Source organism: Pseudochaenichthys georgianus, unplaced genomic scaffold (assembly GCF_902827115.2).
Source record: "Pseudochaenichthys georgianus unplaced genomic scaffold, fPseGeo1.2 scaffold_646_arrow_ctg1, whole genome shotgun sequence".
NCBI classification, from domain to species: Eukaryota; Metazoa; Chordata; class Actinopteri; order Perciformes; family Channichthyidae; genus Pseudochaenichthys; species Pseudochaenichthys georgianus.
Genome location: NW_027263202.1, coordinates 98,444 through 118,091, shown reverse-complemented (window position 1 = coordinate 118,091; position 19,648 = coordinate 98,444). Strand labels below are relative to the sequence as shown.

Below are 19,648 nucleotides of genomic sequence, written 5' to 3'. Positions count from 1 at the left end.
GCTTCTGTAGGTGTGATCATCTGGGTTTAGTCCGTGGGGGAGTGCTTAAGTCCGGGGGCCCGGGGACTCACGGTGTGCAAGGTTATGGAGGTGTCCATGTCAGGGACACATGCTAGAGGTCATTAGTCCGTCCTTTGGGGCTCTTTGAGGGGCCACAGAGAGGTGCAATTACTGGTCACTCTCCTGGAGGTGTAAAATAAGCAGAGTGCCCATGTGAGGGATACATGCTGGAGGTCTGTAGTCCTAAAGTAGTTGTAAAGTGCTGTGAAGCAGCCTGTTCTCTGGGTGCAGTCTGGGAGCAAGAGCCATGCGCTGCAAGGAGATCTCTGGGTGTGCTCTGTGGCTCTCACAGCCCGCTTATCTCTGGCTGCTCTCTCCTGTATTCACAGCACTTTTCCCCAGCTATCAAACTCTTATTGCTGGGTATGAAAGCCTTGTGCATCACCCTGGAGCTCTGCCTAGGTGCCTTGAGTGTGAGACCCTGCTAACAGCAGTGAACCTGCTGCCAGCATTACAAACATATTAATCAGGGTTTTAACACTTTTTTCAATGAAAATGATTTTTATTCACTATCATGGGGCTATATAAATCAAATTCCGGGTAATTAGGAGCACAATTGTACCTTGTACTATTTTGGGCTATTAAAGTGACATTTCTCTGTGACTTTGTCAGTTTATGGAGCTAGTCCACAATTCCCGGAGGTTCCAGGCCGAATTTGGGAGCTCATAGGCGGCCTGCCATGCGCCCCCACCCGTGGAAAGCCGAAAAAAGTAAAGAAAACGGTCAATTATATCTTAAAATAATCAAAAATGAAGTTTTAAAAAAATTCTCGAAAAAACGACAGTGCCAACGGAGGAGGGGCTCCAAAAAGCTCAAGTCTTCAGCGCTTCGGGCGGAAGCCCCGGACACTTTTCCACTCCCCCTTTGCATTTTACAACGGAGAGGGGAATCGAGACCTCCCCTCCTCCGTCAAAAAAATGCATTCATGTTTTTCAAGCTACCATCCGAACGAAATCGGAAACCCAGTTTTTGAGAGGACTCAGAAAAAACCGGCTGTTTCACATCATGGAGGAATGTGCCCGCTACATGAGTGCTTTGGCTCGGATACAATTGTTGCCTGGAGACCCCCCCAGTATGGTTCTTACCAAACTTTAAGTTTTTGAACTGGTCTCTGGAGGAATGTAAGGGGAGTTTGATTGGACTCTACCTCCATTATGATGCACTATTTTTGGATACATTTTACCACTTTTGGCCCGTTTTCATGATTCTCCAAAAAGTTAACTCAGACTTTTTTTGACTCTGGGAGGAATGTGAGGGGAGTTGTCAGGGGACCTTTACCCGCACTATGATGCACTATTTTCGGATACTTTCGGCCCGTTTTCATGGTTCTCCAAAAAGTTAACTCAGACTTTTTCTGACTCTGGAGGAATGTGAGGGGAGTTGTCAGGGGACTCTACCTGTCTTAAGAGACACTATTTTGGGATACAATTTCTCCATTTTCACAGAGCAGCGATACCTCTTCTTCAGGGCCGGTTGATACTCCTGATGTGGGGGTAGGGGCCGTGGACTCAACCTTTTTTTCCCGGTGCACCGTACAAGTTAGAAGGCTAATATGGCCCCCGGGGCCCCCGCTAATCATGTTTTTATTATGTTTATTATGCATATTGTGTATACTGTTTGTTTTTTAAATCGTGTGATAATTAAATAAATAAAAAAACATTTATATAACCTTGAAGATTCCCAGGGGTTGATACAGTGCTAGGTATCAGACTATTTAAACAAAGTTTACCCAGGATTCAGACACCTTCCCAAATGAGCGAGGGTGATGATGTCAGAGCATCGTCTTATGTGCCGGGGCTGAGCTCCGGACAGCCCCAGCCCAATTTAACCCCTGTGCACAAGTATATCACAAGTTAATCCAAAAACCAGTTAAACTTGCACACCGGCGGAGGCATTGGGGCTCAAGAGGTTAAGCACTTCTTCTTTAGCGCCACATAGAGAACACCGGAGGTTGTTCAATCAGAATCAGAATGCCTTTAATAGTCCCATGGAGGGGACATGTGCGTATACAGCAGGAAAAAACACAGCTTAATGTTACATATGTTAAATATGTGACATGCATTAGAAAAAAAGTACTAAGTTATGATCTAATAAAAAATAAAAAGTTATATAATTACAAAAATACACATCCTGTAACAGTTCTTAGGATTTAGCAGCCAGGTATATATACAACAATTATAAGTGTGTGTGTGTGTGGTGTGTGTGTGTGTGTGTGTGTGTGTGTGTGTGTGTGTGTGTGTGTGTGTGTGTGTGTGTGTGTGTGTGTGTGTGTGTGTGTGTGTGTGTGTGTGTGTGTGTGTGTGTGTGTGTGTGTGTGTGTGTGTGTGTGTGTGTGTGTGTGTGTTGTGTGTGTGTGTGTGTGTGTGTGTGTGTGTGTGTGTGTGTGTGACTAGGGGCTGTGCTGGTTATATAGTCTAACAAACGTGTCGGACAGGCTCGATAAAGAAGCCTTCTATACCATAGCAGGTAGACTTGTTTGCCTACTTTTTCTCCTGAACATTGACTCATAACGTTGATACCTCTCTCATCTTACGAAGGCTCCTATTTCATATTTATTGAGGCCTCGTTGGTCAAAGTGCTCTGATAGAGAGGATGATTATTTCTGCTCTGTTAATATTAACTCAATGACGAGGTGTTTTTATAGTAATGTTTTTTTAAAGGAGCCAATGTTTGCAGAGAGGTCTTCGTAGTTGCTGCAGGGATTTAGGTATTAGTTGGAGTTTCAGGCACGACTGCAGATATCTGGGAGGGAGCTGCAGTGGCTAGGGTTCAGTTGCAGAGATCTCGGGACTAGTTGTGAGATCAAGGGTCTTTACCTGTCGAAAACACTGAAAGCAGAGATATAATCTTGTTGCTTCTGTACATTGTTGTCTTTCTATTAGCTCCAAGCAGCAGAGAGAAGCGTCTCCTGGACCCAGCTGTGTGTCCCTGAAGAGCGACGGGTCTAATGCTCGTATGATTGACTTCAAAGAAGGAAGCTGTTCTTATGACCCGGTGTAAGTATTGAAAACGGTTAATAGAATAGATAAAATGGGGGAAATGTGCTCGTATTTGCGTGTGCTAGTTAGTAGCCGTGATGCTGCATTTTGCACCATCTGCAGGCGATCAAGGGAGGGTGCACTTATCCCCATATATAGTGCATTACAATAATCCAAGCGGGAGGTGACGAAGGCATGGATTACCGTTTCAAAGAGGTCACTATTTAAAAAAGGCTTTATTTTGGCTAGCTGCCTGAGGTGGAAGAAGCTGTTTTTAACAACTGCCTTGATCTGGCTGTCCAGCTTGAGTTCAGGGTCCATCTTCATCCCAAGATTTGTGATGATTTAAAACATGTATACCCCGGATTCAATCACTTTTCCTGGCTTGTAAAATGTGGTGATGCGCCCTGGAGGTATCAGACTATTTAAAACATGTATACCCAAGATTCAATCACTTTTCCTGGCTTGTAAAGTGCTGTGAAGCAGCCTGTTCTCTGGGTGCAGTCTGGGTGCAAGAGCCATGCGCTGCAAGGAGATCTCTGGGTGTGCTCTGTGGCTCTCACAGCCTGCTTATCTCTGGCTGCTCTCTCCCTGTATTCACAGCACTTTTCCCCAGCTATCAAACACTTATTGCTGGGTATGAAAGCCTTGTGCATCACCCTGGAGCTCTGCCTAGGTGCCTTGAGTGTGAGACCCTGCTAACAGCAGTGAACCTGCTGCCAGCATTACAAACATATTAATCAGGGGTTTTAACACTTTTTTCAATGAAAATGATTTTTATTCACTATCATGGGGCTATATAAATCAAATTCCGGGTAATTAGGAGCACAATTGTACCTTTTACTATTTTGGGCTATTAAAGTGACATTTCTCTGTGACTTTGTCAGTTTATGGAGCTTAGTCCACAATTCCCGGAGGTTCCAGGCCGAATTTGGGAGCTCATAGGCGGCCTGCTATGCGCCCCCACCCGTGGAAAGTCGAAAAAAGTAAAGAAAACGGTCAATTATATCTTAAAATAATCAAAAATGAAGTTTAAAAAAATTCTCGAAAAAACGACAGTGCCAACGGAGGAGGGGCTCCAAAAAGCTCAAGTCTTCGGCGCTTCGGGCGGAAGCCCCGGACACTTTTCCACTCCCCCGTTGCATTTTACAACGGAGAGGGGAATGGAGACCTCCCCTCCTCCGTCAAAAAAATGCATTCATGTTTTTCAAGCTACCATCCGAACGAAATCGGAAACCCAGTTTTTGAGAGGACTCAGAAAAAAACCGGCTGTTTCACATCATGGAGGAATGTGCCCGCTACATGAGTGCTTTGGCTCGGATACAATTGTTGCCTGGAGACCCCCCAGTATGGTTCTTACCAAACTTTAAGTTTTTGAACTGGTCTCTGGAGGAATGTAAGGGGAGTTTGATTGGACTCTACCTGCATTATGATGCACTATTTTCGGATACATTTTACCACTTTTGGCCCGTTTTCATGGTTCTCCAAAAAGTTAACTCAGACTTTTTCTGACTCTGGAGGAATGTGAGGGGAGTTGTCAGGGGACTCTACCTGTCTTAAGAGACACTATTTTTGGATACAATTTCTCCATTTTCACAGAGCAGCGATACCTCTTCTTCAGGGCCGGTTGATACTCCTGATGTGGGGGTAGGGGCCGTGGACTCAACCTTTTTTTCCCGGTGCACCGTACAAGTTAGACGGCTAATATGGCCCCCGCTAATCATGTTTTTATTATGTTTATTATGCATATTGTGTATACTGTTTGTTTTTTAAATCGTGTGATAATTAAATAAATAAAAAAACATTTATATAACCTTGAAGATTCCCAGGGGTTGATACAGTGCTAGGTATCAGACTATTTAAACAAAGTTTACCCAGGATTCAGACACCTTCCCAAATGAGCGAGGGTGATGACGTCAGAGCATCGTCCGATGTGCCGGGGCTGAGCTCCGGACAGCCCCAGCCCAATTTAACCCCTGTGCACAAGTTAATCCAAAAACCAGTTAAACTTGCACACCGGCGGAGGCATTGGGGCTCAAGAGGTTAAGCACTTCTCCTTTAGCGCCACATAGAGGACACCGGAGGTTGTTCAATCAGAATCAGAATGCCTTTAATAGTCCCATGGAGGGGACATGTGCGTATACAGCAGGAAAAAAGACAGCTTAATGTTACATATGTTAAATATGTGACATGCATTAGAAAAAAAGTACTAAGTTATGATCTAATAAAAAATAAAAAGTTATATAATTACAAAAAATACACATCCTGTAACAGTTCTTAGGATTTAGCAGCCAGGTATATATTACACAGTTGTGTGTGTGTGTGTGTGTGTGTGTGTGTGTGTGTGTGTGTGTGTGTGTGTGTGTGTGTGTGTGTGTGTGTGTGTGTGTGTGTGTGTGTGTGTGTGTGTGTGTGTGTGTGTGTGTGTGTGTGTGTGTGTGTGTGTGTGTGTGTGTGTGTGTGTGTGTGTGTGTGTGTGTGTGTGTGTGTGTGTGTGTGTGTGTGTGTGTGTGTGTGTGTGTGTGTGTGTGTGTGTGTGTGTGTGTGTGTGTGTGACTGTGTGTGACTGTGTGTGACTAGGGGCTGTGCTGGTTATATAGTCTAACAAACGTGTCGGACAGGCTCGATAAAAGAAGCCTTCTATACCATAGCAGGTAGACTTGTTTTCCTACTTTTTCTCCTGAACATTGACTCATAACGTTGATACCTCTCTCATCTTACGAAGGCTCCTATTTCATATTTATTGAGGCCTCGTTGGTCAAAGTGCTCTGATAGAGAGGATGATTATTTCTGCTCTGTTAATATTAACTCAATGACGAGGTGTTTTTATAGTAATGTTTTTTTTAAAGGAGCCAATGTTTGCAGAGAGGTCTTCGTAGTTGCTGCAGGGATTTAGGTATTAGTTGGAGTTTCAGGCACGACTGCAGATATCTGGGAGGGAGCTGCAGTGGCTAGGGTTCAGTTGCAGAGATCTCGGGACTAGTTGTGAGATCAAGGGTCTTTACCTGTCGAAAACACTGAAAGCAGAGATATAATCTTGTTGCTTCTGTACATTGTTGTCTTTCTATTAGCTCCAAGCAGCAGAGAGAAGCGTCTCCTGGACCCAGCTGTGTGTCCCTGAAGAGCGACGGGTCTAATGCTCGTATGATTGACTTCAAATGTTCTTATGACCCGTTGTAAGTATTTTAAACTGTTCATAGAAACTGGAGAGCTTGTTTCAGAATTGGTCTTTAATCAGTGTTGTTAGCATCTGGGTTTGATGATGATGTATCCTGACATATATTACTATCTGCTCTGTGTGTCTCTGTATGAAAAGTCTGTTGCAACATAATGTGAGTTGTGTCTTCATGATTCCTCACAGAGAGGACCAGCAGAGCTCAGAGGTTCCCAGAGGTCAGTCTGCCCAGCAGCATCAGACTCAGCTGGACTCCACATTTATGGTCTGTACATGAACTACAGCTGCTCTACGTCTGTTCTGTTTGATCATTTCTATGGTGCACTGTGTAGATCAAGACAGAGGGGATGAGCTTGAATCTTTAGCGGCCTCTGGAGTTGAACCAGCATACTTGAACCACCGGCAACCACTGAGCTGTCGGTGGCCAAGACGTCCAATATTTTGTTCTTTTTTCTATTTGGTTTAGGAGTGTTGGGGTGGTGCTTTGCTCAAGGGTGTCTAGGCAGTGCCCAAGAGGCAAGCTGTCTCTGTGAACATTCTGCACTCCTTATTTGGTGGCTTGAACTGCGACTTTGATTCCCAAACAAGGTCCCAATGGACTGAGCTATTGCTGCCAACCATGGCTCCCCTTCCCCACCATGTAACAAAGAGAAACCTTGGGTCGAAAACATTTCTGCTTCAGGTGCATTGATTGTGCTTTTTTCCAAATAACGTAATCAGATTCTGTTTCATCCTTCGTAGATTCTCAGTCTGTCCAACATGGATCTGATTAAGTTCTTAGTTTGATTGTGTTGTTCATGTATTCTGTTCCAGCTGCTGGAGGACCACATCGTCACTTTTGTGAAGAACGAGCTGAAGAAGTTCCAGAAGGCTCTGAGTTCAGATTACCCAGAATGCTTAGAGAGCCAGAGGGAGGATGAGGAGGTGTTGGACGGTGAGGATGAAGAGCAGAGGAGGAGCAGCAGAGAGGCATTTCTGAACATCTCACTGCACTTCCTGAGGAGCATGAAGCAGGAGGAGCTGGCTGAGCGTCTGCAGAGCAGTGAGAGGGTTTCTATAGAGATTTAACAAGCTGGATGAATGTTGACTAAAGTCTCAAGAGATGGAACAAAGTATACTGAGATACTCGTTCTTTAAAGATTCATCCGACTTATTGATCTGCTTTGTTGTGTGTTCATTCAGGAAGTCGTTCTGCAGCGTGTCAGCGTAAACTGAAGTCTAACCTGAAGGAGAGGTTCCAGTGTGTGTTTGAGGGCATTGCTAAAGCAGGAAACCCAACCCTTCTGAACCAGATCTACACAGAGCTCTACATCACAGAGGGGGGGTCAGCAGAGGTCAATGCTGAACATGAGGTCAGACAGATTGAAACAGCATCCAGGAAACCAGACAGACCAGAAACAACCATCAGACAAGAAGACCTCTTTAAAGCCTCACCTGGAAGAGATGCACCAATCAGAGCAGTGCTGACAAAGGGCGTGGCTGGCATTGGGAAAACAGTCTTAACACAGAAGTTCACTCTGGACTGGGCTGAAGGCAAAGCCAACCAGGACATCCAGTTCATATTTCCATTCACCTTCAGAGAGCTGAACGTGGTGAGAGAGAACAAGTACAGCTTGGTGGAACTCGTTCATCACTTCTTCCCTGAAACCAGAGACGCAGGAATCTGCAGGTTCGATCAGTTCCCGGTCGTGTTCATCTTTGACGGTCTGGATGAGAGTCGACTTCCTCTGGACTTCCTCAACACTGAGGTCCTGACTGATGTCACAGAGTCCACCTCAGTGGATGTGCTGCTGACAAACCTCATCAGGGGGAAGCTGCTTCCCTCGGCTCGCCTCTGGATAACCACACGACCTGCAGCAGCCAATCAGATCCCTCCTGAGTGTGTGCACATGGTGACAGAGGTCCGAGGGTTCACTGACCCACAGAAGGAGGAGTACTTCAGGAAGAGATTCAGAGATCAGGAGCAGGCCGGCACCATCATCTCCCACATCAAGACCTCACGAAGCCTCCACATCATGTGCCACATCCCAGTCTTCTGCTGGATCTCTGCTTCAGTTCTGGAGGAGGTGTTGAAAACCAGAGAGGGAGGACAGCTGCCCAAGACCCTGACTGAGATGTACATCCACTTCCTGGTGGTTCAGTCCAAAGTGAAGAACATCAAGTATGATGGAGGAGCTGAGACCGATCCACACTGGAGTCCAGAGAGCAGGAAGATGATGGAGGCTCTGGGGAAACTGGCTTTTGAGCAGCTGCAGAAAGGCAACCTGATCTTCTATGAGTCCGACCTGACAGAGTGTGGCATCGATATCAGAGCAGCCTCAGTGTACTCAGGAGTGTTCACACAGGTCTTCAGAGAGGAGAGAGGACTGTACCAGGACAAGGTGTTCTGCTTCGTCCATCTGAGCGTTCAGGAGTTTCTGGCTGCTCTTCATGTCCATCTGACCTTCATCAGCTCTGGAGTCAACCTGCTGTCAGAAGAACCAGCAACCTCCAGGCTGCCTGAAGTCTTCAGACCCAAACCTGAACTAACACATCTCTACCAGAGTGCTGTGGACCAGGCCTTACGGAGTCCAAACGGACACCTGGACTTGTTCCTCCGCTTCCTCCTGGGTCTTTCACTGCAGACCAATCAGAAACTCCTACGTGGTCTGCTGACAGAAACAGGAAGTAGCTCAGAGACCAACAAGAAAACAGTCCAGTACATAAAGAAGAAGATTGAAGAGGATCTGTCTCCAGAGAGAAGCATCAACCTGTTCCACTGTCTGAATGAACTGAATGATGGTTCTCTAGTGGAGCAGATCCAACAGTCCCTGAGATCAGGACGTCTCTCCACAGATAATCTTTCTCCTGCTCGGTGGTCAGCTCTGGTCTTCATCTTACTGTCATCTGAAGAAGATCTGGACGTGTTTGACCTGAAGAAATACTCTGCTTCAGAGGAGGCTCTTCTGAGGCTGCTGCCAGTGGTCAAAGCCTCCAGGAAGGCTCTGTAAGTACAGAAACATTCATATATCATGATTTACATGTTCAGCTCAGCATTTTAACATATTGCTTGGTCCTCCTTTATCAGACTGAGTGGCTGTGATCTGTCAGAGAGAAGCTGTGGAGCTCTGTCCTCAGTCCTCAGCTCCCAGTCCTCTAGTCTGAGAGATCTGGACCTGAGTAACAACGACCTGCAGGATTCAGGAGTGAAGCTGCTGTCTGCTGGACTGGAGAGTCCTCACTGCACTCTGGAGACTCTCAGGTCAGAGTTCATCAATATGTTGAGCTTCCATTTTTGGAAGTATTTAACTTACTACAGTAAATAAACTATTTTGAAACCAGTTAAATTATTCTTTGCTGTTGTGTTCAGGTGCAGTGGCGTTTCTATATGTTCAAAAGTGGTGGGGCACAAAAAACGTAGATGTCTATATATAAGCTTCTGCAGTGAGGTTCATGGCTGCTGAGGCTCTGGCTCTTCAGGTTTACAAATATTATATTTTGACCTAAATCAAAATATAATATTATTTTCAAAAGCTTTTTTAGTCTGATGCTTCAATTACTTTTAAACAGACAGTTCAACAGAAGGATACCCAAAACATGTAATTTTATCATTTAAATATTAAATTGTTCTCTCTTAGTAAGATCCCATTTTCAATAAAATTGCAGTCTTACCTTGACTTGAAGATGAAGTCCATTTGCCTATCCTTCTGGACAAACTCTGGACAAAATCTTTATTACTTTTTTGTAAAAGTCCTCCTTATGTTCTTGTAGTTTCAAAAGTCTATCATAAATCTAATCGATAGATTTATGATTGGAAAATGATAAAAGTAGGGTAGACATGTGGATATTATCCGGCTGAACAAAACGTGCATTTATCTAACAGCTACGTTTCCCACAGACCTTATTTGGAGCTATTTTCTAAAATCCTATGGAGAAATCTCGTTGCTTTTAGGTCGAGGGAAGCCATGCACAGCTTACCTCCGGGTTTTAGGACGCCTCACTGCAGCTCTCTCGTCTCCTCTTCACACACCACACTTTTCGCGGCACACGTACTTACAGCCAATCAGCTCTGAATGATGTGAGATGACGTATGGTGGGGATGGCAGCTCAGTGCCCCTATGGGCATTATTTTCTTGCCACACACATTAAATGGGAAAATATTCTGAGCATGCGCAGTGTACTTTTTATAGTCACTGTTCACTTAGACGGTGAGAGGGAGGGGCAGGATCGGGTTTTGTCCCACATGGCTCTAAACAGCTCAATAGGCACACGCTGTAGACACTAATTAGAAGAGCACAGACTAAAACACCAATGAGACGAATCAGATGATTAAACATGATCTTAAAATATATTTAATATATTTTTTAATTTTTTTTTTTCCATTTTTTTGTAATCATTATTTGTAATACTTTCTGCTGACACTAGGTGGGGCTGTCCCTAATGACTAGTCGCCACTGTTCAGGTGCAAATCTACACACCTTTCTCCCTTTCTACTTTTGACACATTTTTAACATTGGCTTTCAATCCACCATTTATGCAAAATATTTGCCGTCAGTTCAAATAATGGAGGTGTCCTCGTATTTATGATAACATAGTTTTAATATTTAGTTTTTACATTTGTAAAAAGGAGTAAATGCTGAGCTGTTAATTTGTATTTGTGTCTCCTCAGACTGAGTGGCTGTGATCTGTCAGAGAGAAGCTGTGCAGCTCTGTCCTCAGTCCTCAGCTCCCAGTCCTCTAGTCTGAGAGAGCTGGACCTGAGTAACAACGACCTGCAGGATTCAGGAGTGAAGCTGCTGTCTGCTGGACTGGAGAGTCCACACTGCACTCTGGAGACTCTCAGGTCAGGATTCATCAATATGTTGAGCTTCCATTTTTGGAAGTATTTAACTTACTACAGTAAATAAACTATTTTGAAACCAGTTAAATTATTCTTTGCTGTTGTGTTCAGCTGCAGTGGCGTTTTTACATGTACAAAAGTGGTGGGGCACAAAAAACGTAGATGTCTATATATAAGCTTCTGCAGTGAGGTTCATGGCTGCTGAGGCACTGACTCTTCAGGTTTACAAATATTATATTTTGACCTAAATCAAAATATAATATTATTTTCAAAAGCTTTTTTAGTCTGATGCTTCAATTACTTTTAAACAGACAGTTCAACAGAAGGATACCCAAACAATGTAATTTTATCATTTAAATATTAAATTGTTCTCTCTTAGTAAGATCCCATTTTCAATAAAATTGCAGTCTTACCTTGACTTGAAGATGAAGTCCATGCTATCCTTCTGGACAAACATCTCTATTACTTTTTTGTAAAAGTCCTCCTTATGTTCTTGTAGTTTCAAAAGTCTATCATAAATCTAATCGATAGATTTATGATTGGAAAATGATAAAAGTAGGGTAGACATGTGGATATTATCCGGCTGAACAAAACGTGCATTTATCTAACAGCTACGTTTCCCACAGACCTTATTTGGAGATATTTTCTAAAATCCTATGGAGAAATCTCGTTGCTTTTAGGTCGAGGGAAGCCATGCACAGCTTACCTCCGGGTTTTAGGACGCCTCACTGCAGCTCTCTCGTCTCCTCTTCACACACCACACTTTTCGCGGCACACGTACTTACAGCCAATCAGCTCTGAATGATGTGAGATGACGTATGGTGGGGATGGCAGCTCAGTGCCCCTATGGGCATTATTTTCTTGCCACACACATTAAATAGGAAAATATTCTGAGCATGCGCAGTGTATTTTTTATAGTCACTGTTCACTTAGACGGTGAGAGGGAGGGGCAGGATCGGGTTTTGTCCCACATGGCTCTAAACAGCTCAATAGGCACACGCTGTAGACACTAATTAGAAGAACACAGACTAAAACACCAATGAGACGAATCAGATGATTAAACATGATCTTAAAATATATTTAATATATTTTTTAATTTATTTTTTGCATTTTTTTGTAATCATTATTTGTAATACTTTCTGCTGACACTAGGTGGGGCTGTCCCTAATGACTAGTCGCCACTGTTCAGGTGCAAATCTACACACCTTTCTCCCTTTCTACTTTTGACACATTTTTAACATTGGCTTTCAATCCACCATTTATGCAAAAATATTTGCCGTCAGTTCAAATAATGGAGGTGTCCTCGTATTTATGATAACATAGTTTTAATATTTAGTTTTTAAATTTGTAAAAAGGAGTAAATGCTGAGCTGTTAATTTGTATTTGTGTCTCCTCAGACTGAGTGTCTGTAAGCTGTCAGAGAGAAGCTGTGAAGCTCTGTCCTCAGTCCTCAGCTCCCAGTCCTCTAGTCTGAGAGAGCTGGACCTGAGTAACAACGACCTGCAGGATTCAGGAGTGAAGCTGCTGTCTGCTGGACTGGAGAGTCCACACTGCACTCTGGAGACTCTCAGGTCAGAGTTCATCAACACGTTCAACTGATAGCCAGTGAAATTATGATTTACATTAATAATGGCTAAACTCATATCCGTTAGTTGCATCTGCTTCCATAAACATTTCTTTATGTTTTTTTACTCACTCTTGTGAGTAAAAAACTCTTCAATTATCAGAAGAATAAATGGTGTCGTATTTTTGTTTCTGTGTGTGTGTGCAGTCTGTCAGGCTGTCTGGTCTCAGAGGAAGGCTCTGTTTCTCTGGCTTCAGCTCTGAGCTCCAACCCCTCCTCCCATCTGAGAGAGCTGGACCTGAGCTACAATCATCCAGGAGACTCAGGAGAGAAGCTGCTGTCTGCTGGACTGGAGGATCCTCTCTGGAGACTGGACACTCTCAGGTATGGAGAATATATATGTAATAAATAATATTTCAAAATAGCCTTTTAAATAATGTCGGGTCGCGATTTATTGACAAAGGAAAAAAGTGGGTCCCGAGGCCTGACCAGTTGAGAACCACTGTGCTAGGAGATGCTGAGTAGACGTCATCGACTAACTGACACTAACACTGATACATTCTTCATATCTTATTTTCTGATGAATAATAATTGAAGTTAATTAATTAATTAATAATAGCTTAAATTATCGGCTAATAAGATGTTTGACTAACGCACTAACCTAAAATAATATAGTCTGATTAATAACAGGTACTCAATGTGAACATGTAGGTTCATCTGTGAATAACAAAGCTCTGAGTGTGAGAGTGATGTGATGTCCATGTCTCCATGCTGCTCTGACCCCCCCCCCCCCCTCTTTCAGGATGGAGCCTGCTGGAGTCCGATGGCTGAGACCCGGTCTGAGGAAGTGTGAGTGGGGTTTAATTTGATTCATGAAAACAAAGCAGCCTCCATCTTCAAATGTAACCTTCATCCTCAAAGAGTCAATAAATGAAGAGCTGATAGATGAATAACTGCTGCTGTTCCTCTCCTCAGATTCCTGTGAACTCTCACTCGACACAAACACAGATCACAGGAACCTCAAACTGTCTGAGGACAACAGGAAGGTGACACGTGTGAGAGAGGAGCAGCCATATCCTGATCATCCAGAGAGGTTTGATGGCTGGCCTCAGCTGATGTGCAGAGAAGCTCTGACTGGTCACTGCTACTGGGAGGTCGAGTGGAGAGGAGGGGTTTCTATATCAGTGACTTACAGAGGAATCAGCAGGAGAGGAGGGAGAGAGGACTGTGTGTTTGGAAGGAATGATCAGTCCTGGAGTCTGAGCTGCTTTGATGGTCTTTACTATGTCTGGCACAATAAGACAATAACACAGATCACCTCCTCCTCCTCCTCCTCCTCCTCCTCCTCCTCCTCCTCCTCTGGTAGAGTAGCAGTGTATCTGGATCATCCTGCTGGCTCTCTCTCCTTCTACAGAGTCTCCTCTGACAGACTGATCCACCTCCACACCTCCAGAACCACATTCACTGAACCTCTCTACGCTGGCTTTGGGTTTGGGTTAAGCTCTGGTTCCTCAGTGTCTCTGTGTCCTCTGTAGGAGGAAGAGTCTCCTCCTGTTCCAGAGACTTCCTCCCATGCTGCCCAGAGAGTTCAGTCTGTTCAGGATCACAGCTGATGTTAGTTAGGACCAACCTGATGAGTGTACTGTAATAGAGGAGGAGGGGGAGGCTGAGGGAAGAGTTTAGGATGTTGGGAGGAAGTGAAACAAAAGTACAAACATAAAAAAATGTCAAACAGTAAACTGGACTGGACAATATCCCAGCTGAATTCAATCCAAATAAGAGATGACTTTAACCAAGCCAACCAACTACAATACATCACCAAACGGATCCACAAATAATAAAGGATCATTTATTGTAATCCTTCATTACAGGGTTGCACAACATGAAGGTGTAGTCCCTTCATGCTACACAAGAAAACAAGGGCAACACTAAATAAAAACAGTGATGCACTCCTGTGGTGCAATTCCTGAATTCGGGGGAATTTAAGACAAAAACAAGGTTGGAAAATTCTCAATCACAAGAAGAAACGGATGAATCTGATTTTGTGTTTAATTTGGGGGGTTTATGCACGGTTAATTATGGTGGATGATATTTTATATATTTCATTTTAAACAGTCCTTATACATGTATGATGTTGCAGATTTCCTGAGCAAATTCTGACCACTCATTTTGTAAATGTAATAAATGCTTTTAAAATCAATCAATCAATCAATGTTTATTTAAATAGCCCAATATCACAAATGTTACATTTGTCTCAGTGGTCTTCACAGTGTGTACAGAATATCAGTATGACAATACGACACCCTCTGTCCTCAGACCCTCTGTCCTCAGACCCTCTGTCCTTAGACCCTCACATCGTACAAGGAAACACTTCCAGAGAAAACCCAGTTTAAAGGGAACATGGGAGAAACCTCAGGGAGAGCAGCAGAGGAGGGATCCCTCTCCCAGGACAGACAGACGTGCAATAGATGCCGTGTGTAAATTGAAAAGATAATACATTTGCAACATAGGTAGTCCAGATGTTTGGAAATGCATGTGTGTATAATAGGAAGATGAATCCACGAGGATATCCATCCAGGACCTATGATCCAGGACCACAGCCACGACTCAAGATCCAGGGCTCGCGATCCAGGACACAGGACCGCAGGATCATCCATGACTCCGGATCCCAGCGTATATAGACACCAAAAAGAAAGACATTTGGGGAAGCTGGGTTAATCGGAACATGAGAGGACACAGGTAGAGACAGAGAGAAGGAAGAAGTAAGATGTCCCCCGACAGACTAAGCCTATATCAACAAAACTAGGGGCTGAATCTAATCAGCCCTAACTATAAGCTTTATCAAAAAGGAAGGTCTTAAGCGCACTCTTAAAAACGGATAGGGTGTCTGCCGCCCGAACACAAACTGGAAGCTGATTCCACAAATGTGGAGCTTGATAAGAAAAGGCTCTGGCTCCCATTGTACTTTTAGAGACTCTAGGAACAACCAACAACCCTGCATTCTTGGAACGCAATGCCCTAGTAGGCCAGTAGGGTATAATGAGTTCTTTAAGGTGAGATGGCGCCTGCCCATTAAGGGCTTTGTAGGCGAGAAGAAGAACTTTAAATTATATGCTGTGTTCTATAGGGAGCCAGTGTAAGGCAGCCAGAACAGGAGTAATGTGGTCCCTTTTCCTAACTCTGGTTAGCACACGAGCCGCAGCATTTTGAATCAGCTGAAGCCACTTGACTGACTTCTTGGGTCAATAACATAGGGCACATATAAGTGTAAAACTCTTTGTTGATAATCATTCAACAATATATATTATTACCGTTTACTACAGTTTATCATTGTTTCATTGTTTAACCTGTTAAGCCCGAGAGATCCCGGTACCGGGGCCCTCCCGCAACATCTTGCAGGAAACAGTGTCTGAGGGCATGTTCATTTAATAAACTATGAATGTTTTATATCCATGTAACGGGAAGAAACTCATCTAACTGATCATTTATTTGTATTTTTTTTTTTTTAAACACAATGCTAACGCTTAGCCTCTGAATTAGCAACGAGCGAAAAATGCTAACAGATTTACTGCACCGAAACTCACTCATAAAACCTTATTATTGATCCATTCTGCCCATCCAACCCATCGGTCTGATCGTGAGATGACACAGAATCGATGGGTATAGACATCATCACTCAATGATACGAACTTGCGACTTTATAAACAAAAACAGACATCAAAACATGTGGCGCTAGGTAGCTAAAAACGCTAACATGGCTTACCTATGTCGTAGTCTGGTCAAAAGTTATCTTTAATGGCATTAAAATGATAAAAACGCTGCTGAAGTTAATCCATAGGTTAATCCAATGTGTCTGTGTCCCTTTGAATGATTTCTGATAATCCATGAGCAATAAACCTGCTTTTCGGTTTCCAGATGTCAGAGCTACAGACAGCTTCACTCTGGAGCAAAACTGCATGCGCGAAGCCCCCACCTTTTTGTTTTACCATGTCTGTGGAAACCCCCCTTCGATTCTATTGGCTCTAATTGTCAGAAAGAGATTCCATTCGTCAAAATCGACAAATGGGAGCCAGAGATATGGAAAATCCACCCAAATGACCCCAGAAGTGTTTTCTTTTTTGCTAAATCTCTCTAAAAAGGTCAAATGTCACTTGTTTTGTATCAATCTTGATACAGGGTACTTACTATATGTTGTACTTTGGATTCCTAAAGCTTTTAGTCTACCTTACCATCATCCAAGGGTAGTTTTCACTATAAGTAAAAAAGAATGTTTGGACGGACACTATCATTTACAGTTTTTTACTATGTTCAATCTGACTTTTCTTTAAAATAAAAAACATCTATATTGATTCTGACTCTTCTACATCCAACTCACAGGTTTATCATTACTTTGAGAAAAAAGATTATTAATTTAACCCTTTTAGAAGGGAGGGAAGATATGGTCATTTGTTCTGGGAATGTCATTTTCGAGCCTGAGACCTGAAAAACAGGCTCAGGGCTAAACAGGTTAAACACAAATGCAGCAAAAAACATGCGATCAATTGAAATGGTGTCTTTGAGGGGAAAATACAATACACCGAGACCGCTATGTGTCGGCCTGGGACCAGCCACAGTGAGCCATTCCCCGAAGAACTGTGGCTTTGAAGGGAATTTACTATATAGTGAAACTGTTGTGGGTTTTTCTGTGCTTCTGTGCTCTTGTATGTTTTCTTTTAATGCCATCAACCTGCCTTTTTTGTAAAATGCTGTCCATCCGTTCTTGAGTTATAAATGTGTGGTGTTTTTGGCAAAAATATTTTTATTAATGGCGGCCATATTCTTTGACTGATCATAATGATTTCCTATGATAATGTGTATGACCTTCCGCCAATGCTGTATACCAATTTCGGTGTTGATGGACTCAAAATTGAAATGTAGGTAAATATTTGAATGTTTTCACATTATGCTAATTTGCAAAACATCTTCTTTCTTGAGGCTTTTTTGTATCGGAAGTGGTAGCTGGTCGAAATAATAATGATCTGCTAATTAATTGGTTAATTATGGTGGATAGGATTGTATTTCATTTTTCATCTGAACAAACTAACCGCTCATTTTGTAAATGTAACAAATGCATTTGAAATAACATAGGGCACATATAGAAGTGTAAAAGTCTTTGTTGATAATCAATCAACAATATATATTATTTCCGTTAACTACAGTTTATCATTATTTCATTGTTTAAACACAAATTCAGCAAAAAATAAATAAACATGCGGTCGATTGAAATGTTGTCTTTGAGCGTAAAATACAATACAGTGAGACTGCTATGTGTGGGCCTGGGACCAGCCACAGTGAACAATGAAAATGTCTCAATATTTCCAACTTCCGGCAAGTCAAAGCATATTTGAAATATGTTCGCAATCATAAGAGCAATGTGTATACAGCATTTCGTGAATATCCGACCTACTATAGTTGAGTAGTGTGGAGTGTAAGAGAAACTTCTGTTGCAATGGAAATCAGCACTCAGAGAGACACGGGAGGAGCAGGAATTCTGAATGTCAAACACTGGGATTTATTGAGAGATCCAACGGCCGGGAGAGATTACACAGCATAGTCACATTGTCATGTCGGCCACCTTGCAATCTCTGAAGACATAGCTAAAAAACATGGTCTGTATAACCATAAGGAGTTGCCTATTTTCCCGCCTCTGGTAATCAACACCAGACCCCAAAAACAAAGACATCTCTATATCCGCCTTCAAACCCCTCACCCACAGGAAAGCAGAAGACCTCTTTGACCTTTGTCCTCCTCTAGTTACAGACAGAGCACAGGCAAGAAGAACTGAGAATCTTAAAATACAAAGAGACATCCTTAAAATATTATCTAACAGATCCACTCTTTTATCAATTTATTGATAACCAATTAACATTAGTCTAAGAATATTTCAGTCACTACTTAAATCAAATAAAAGGTCCTCAGAGTTGTGTGGATTTCTCATTACATTAATTACATCAAAAGCAGAATAAGATTGAAACAGTCAATCACAATGGTTGATACAGACAACCATAATAGAAAAATCATCTTTCTTCAGTGTTTGATTTCTTTTGTCAAAAAGGCACAATAATAACACATGCAATACAAAAGTATAATAGTCAAATATATGTTTCAAAAACAAGATCTTTTATCGTTTATCACTCAGTTAATCTCATTCAAATTCAGCTTACATCTTTAAAGATTTACTTCAAGGCAATTACTTATTAAAACACAATTAGAATGTAGGATGATAAGAAATCCAATTGAGGTATAAATCAGAATCATTAGGGATTCAGTTAAAATTCAAAGTTAAGGTATAAATTCACAGTGATGAATCGATCAATCTGTAATCTGTAAAGGTACAGTGTCCTCAATCTTTAACATTACTTTACGTTTACTTCAATACACTTATTCAAGAGTAAGGCACTTTACTACATACATTTTATTCGAATACATTTGTTCAAAAATCTGAAAAGGAGAAGTTAGACATTTTAATGTAAACAACCTGAGGAAGGAAAAGTCAAAAACATTTATTCTAAACAATCTGAGGAAGGAAAAGTCAAAAACATCTATTCGTTTGAAACCATCAAGCAGGTAATTTTATTTACTGTATCAACAATGAGAGAGACTAAGCCCTCATACTGTAAAGATTATATGGGGAAAAGTTGTACCAATCCTCAGCCTCATCGCTAATTCTGGATGCTATGTCCAGCTCACTAAACCAGCTTTCGTGAAAGGAATTGGGCTAAACATGGGAGAATACATAGATTCTGGCATATTTTGGCACAGCAAACAGTTGCTAATATTGCGTTCATGTGCGTAGTTTAACATTAAACTTGCTGCAGAATTAGTTTTAGTTCGTTTAAAAGGAGTGATTAAGGCCTTTTTTTAAATCTACATCACCTGCTGAGTATTTAAGTGGAGTGGATAGAACATTTGTTTTTCTATCTAAATGTAGCATGCAGTAGCACCTGGATTGGGAACCTGGTAATCTGGTTTCCTCGTTGTACATTTTACCTGGTAATGATTAAGGATAGTAA

General features: G+C 42.3%; 1 protein-coding gene across 1 annotated transcript; it reads left to right on the top strand.

The window, feature by feature from the left end:
* Nucleotides 1-2,946: 2,946 nt before the first annotated feature.
* Nucleotides 2,947-14,768, top strand: LOC117443639 (NLR family CARD domain-containing protein 3-like). Its single transcript, XM_034079544.2, is given in 12 exon segments — nt 2,947-3,056; nt 6,110-6,214; nt 6,400-6,478; nt 7,027-7,255; nt 7,396-9,199; nt 9,281-9,454; nt 10,862-11,035; nt 12,430-12,603; nt 12,804-12,980; nt 13,399-13,445; nt 13,572-14,104; nt 14,106-14,768. Coding segments are annotated over 12 exon segments (3,651 nt in total). The 5' UTR covers nt 2,947-3,015; the 3' UTR covers nt 14,220-14,768.
* The last annotated feature ends 4,880 nt before the right edge of the window (nt 14,769-19,648 follow it).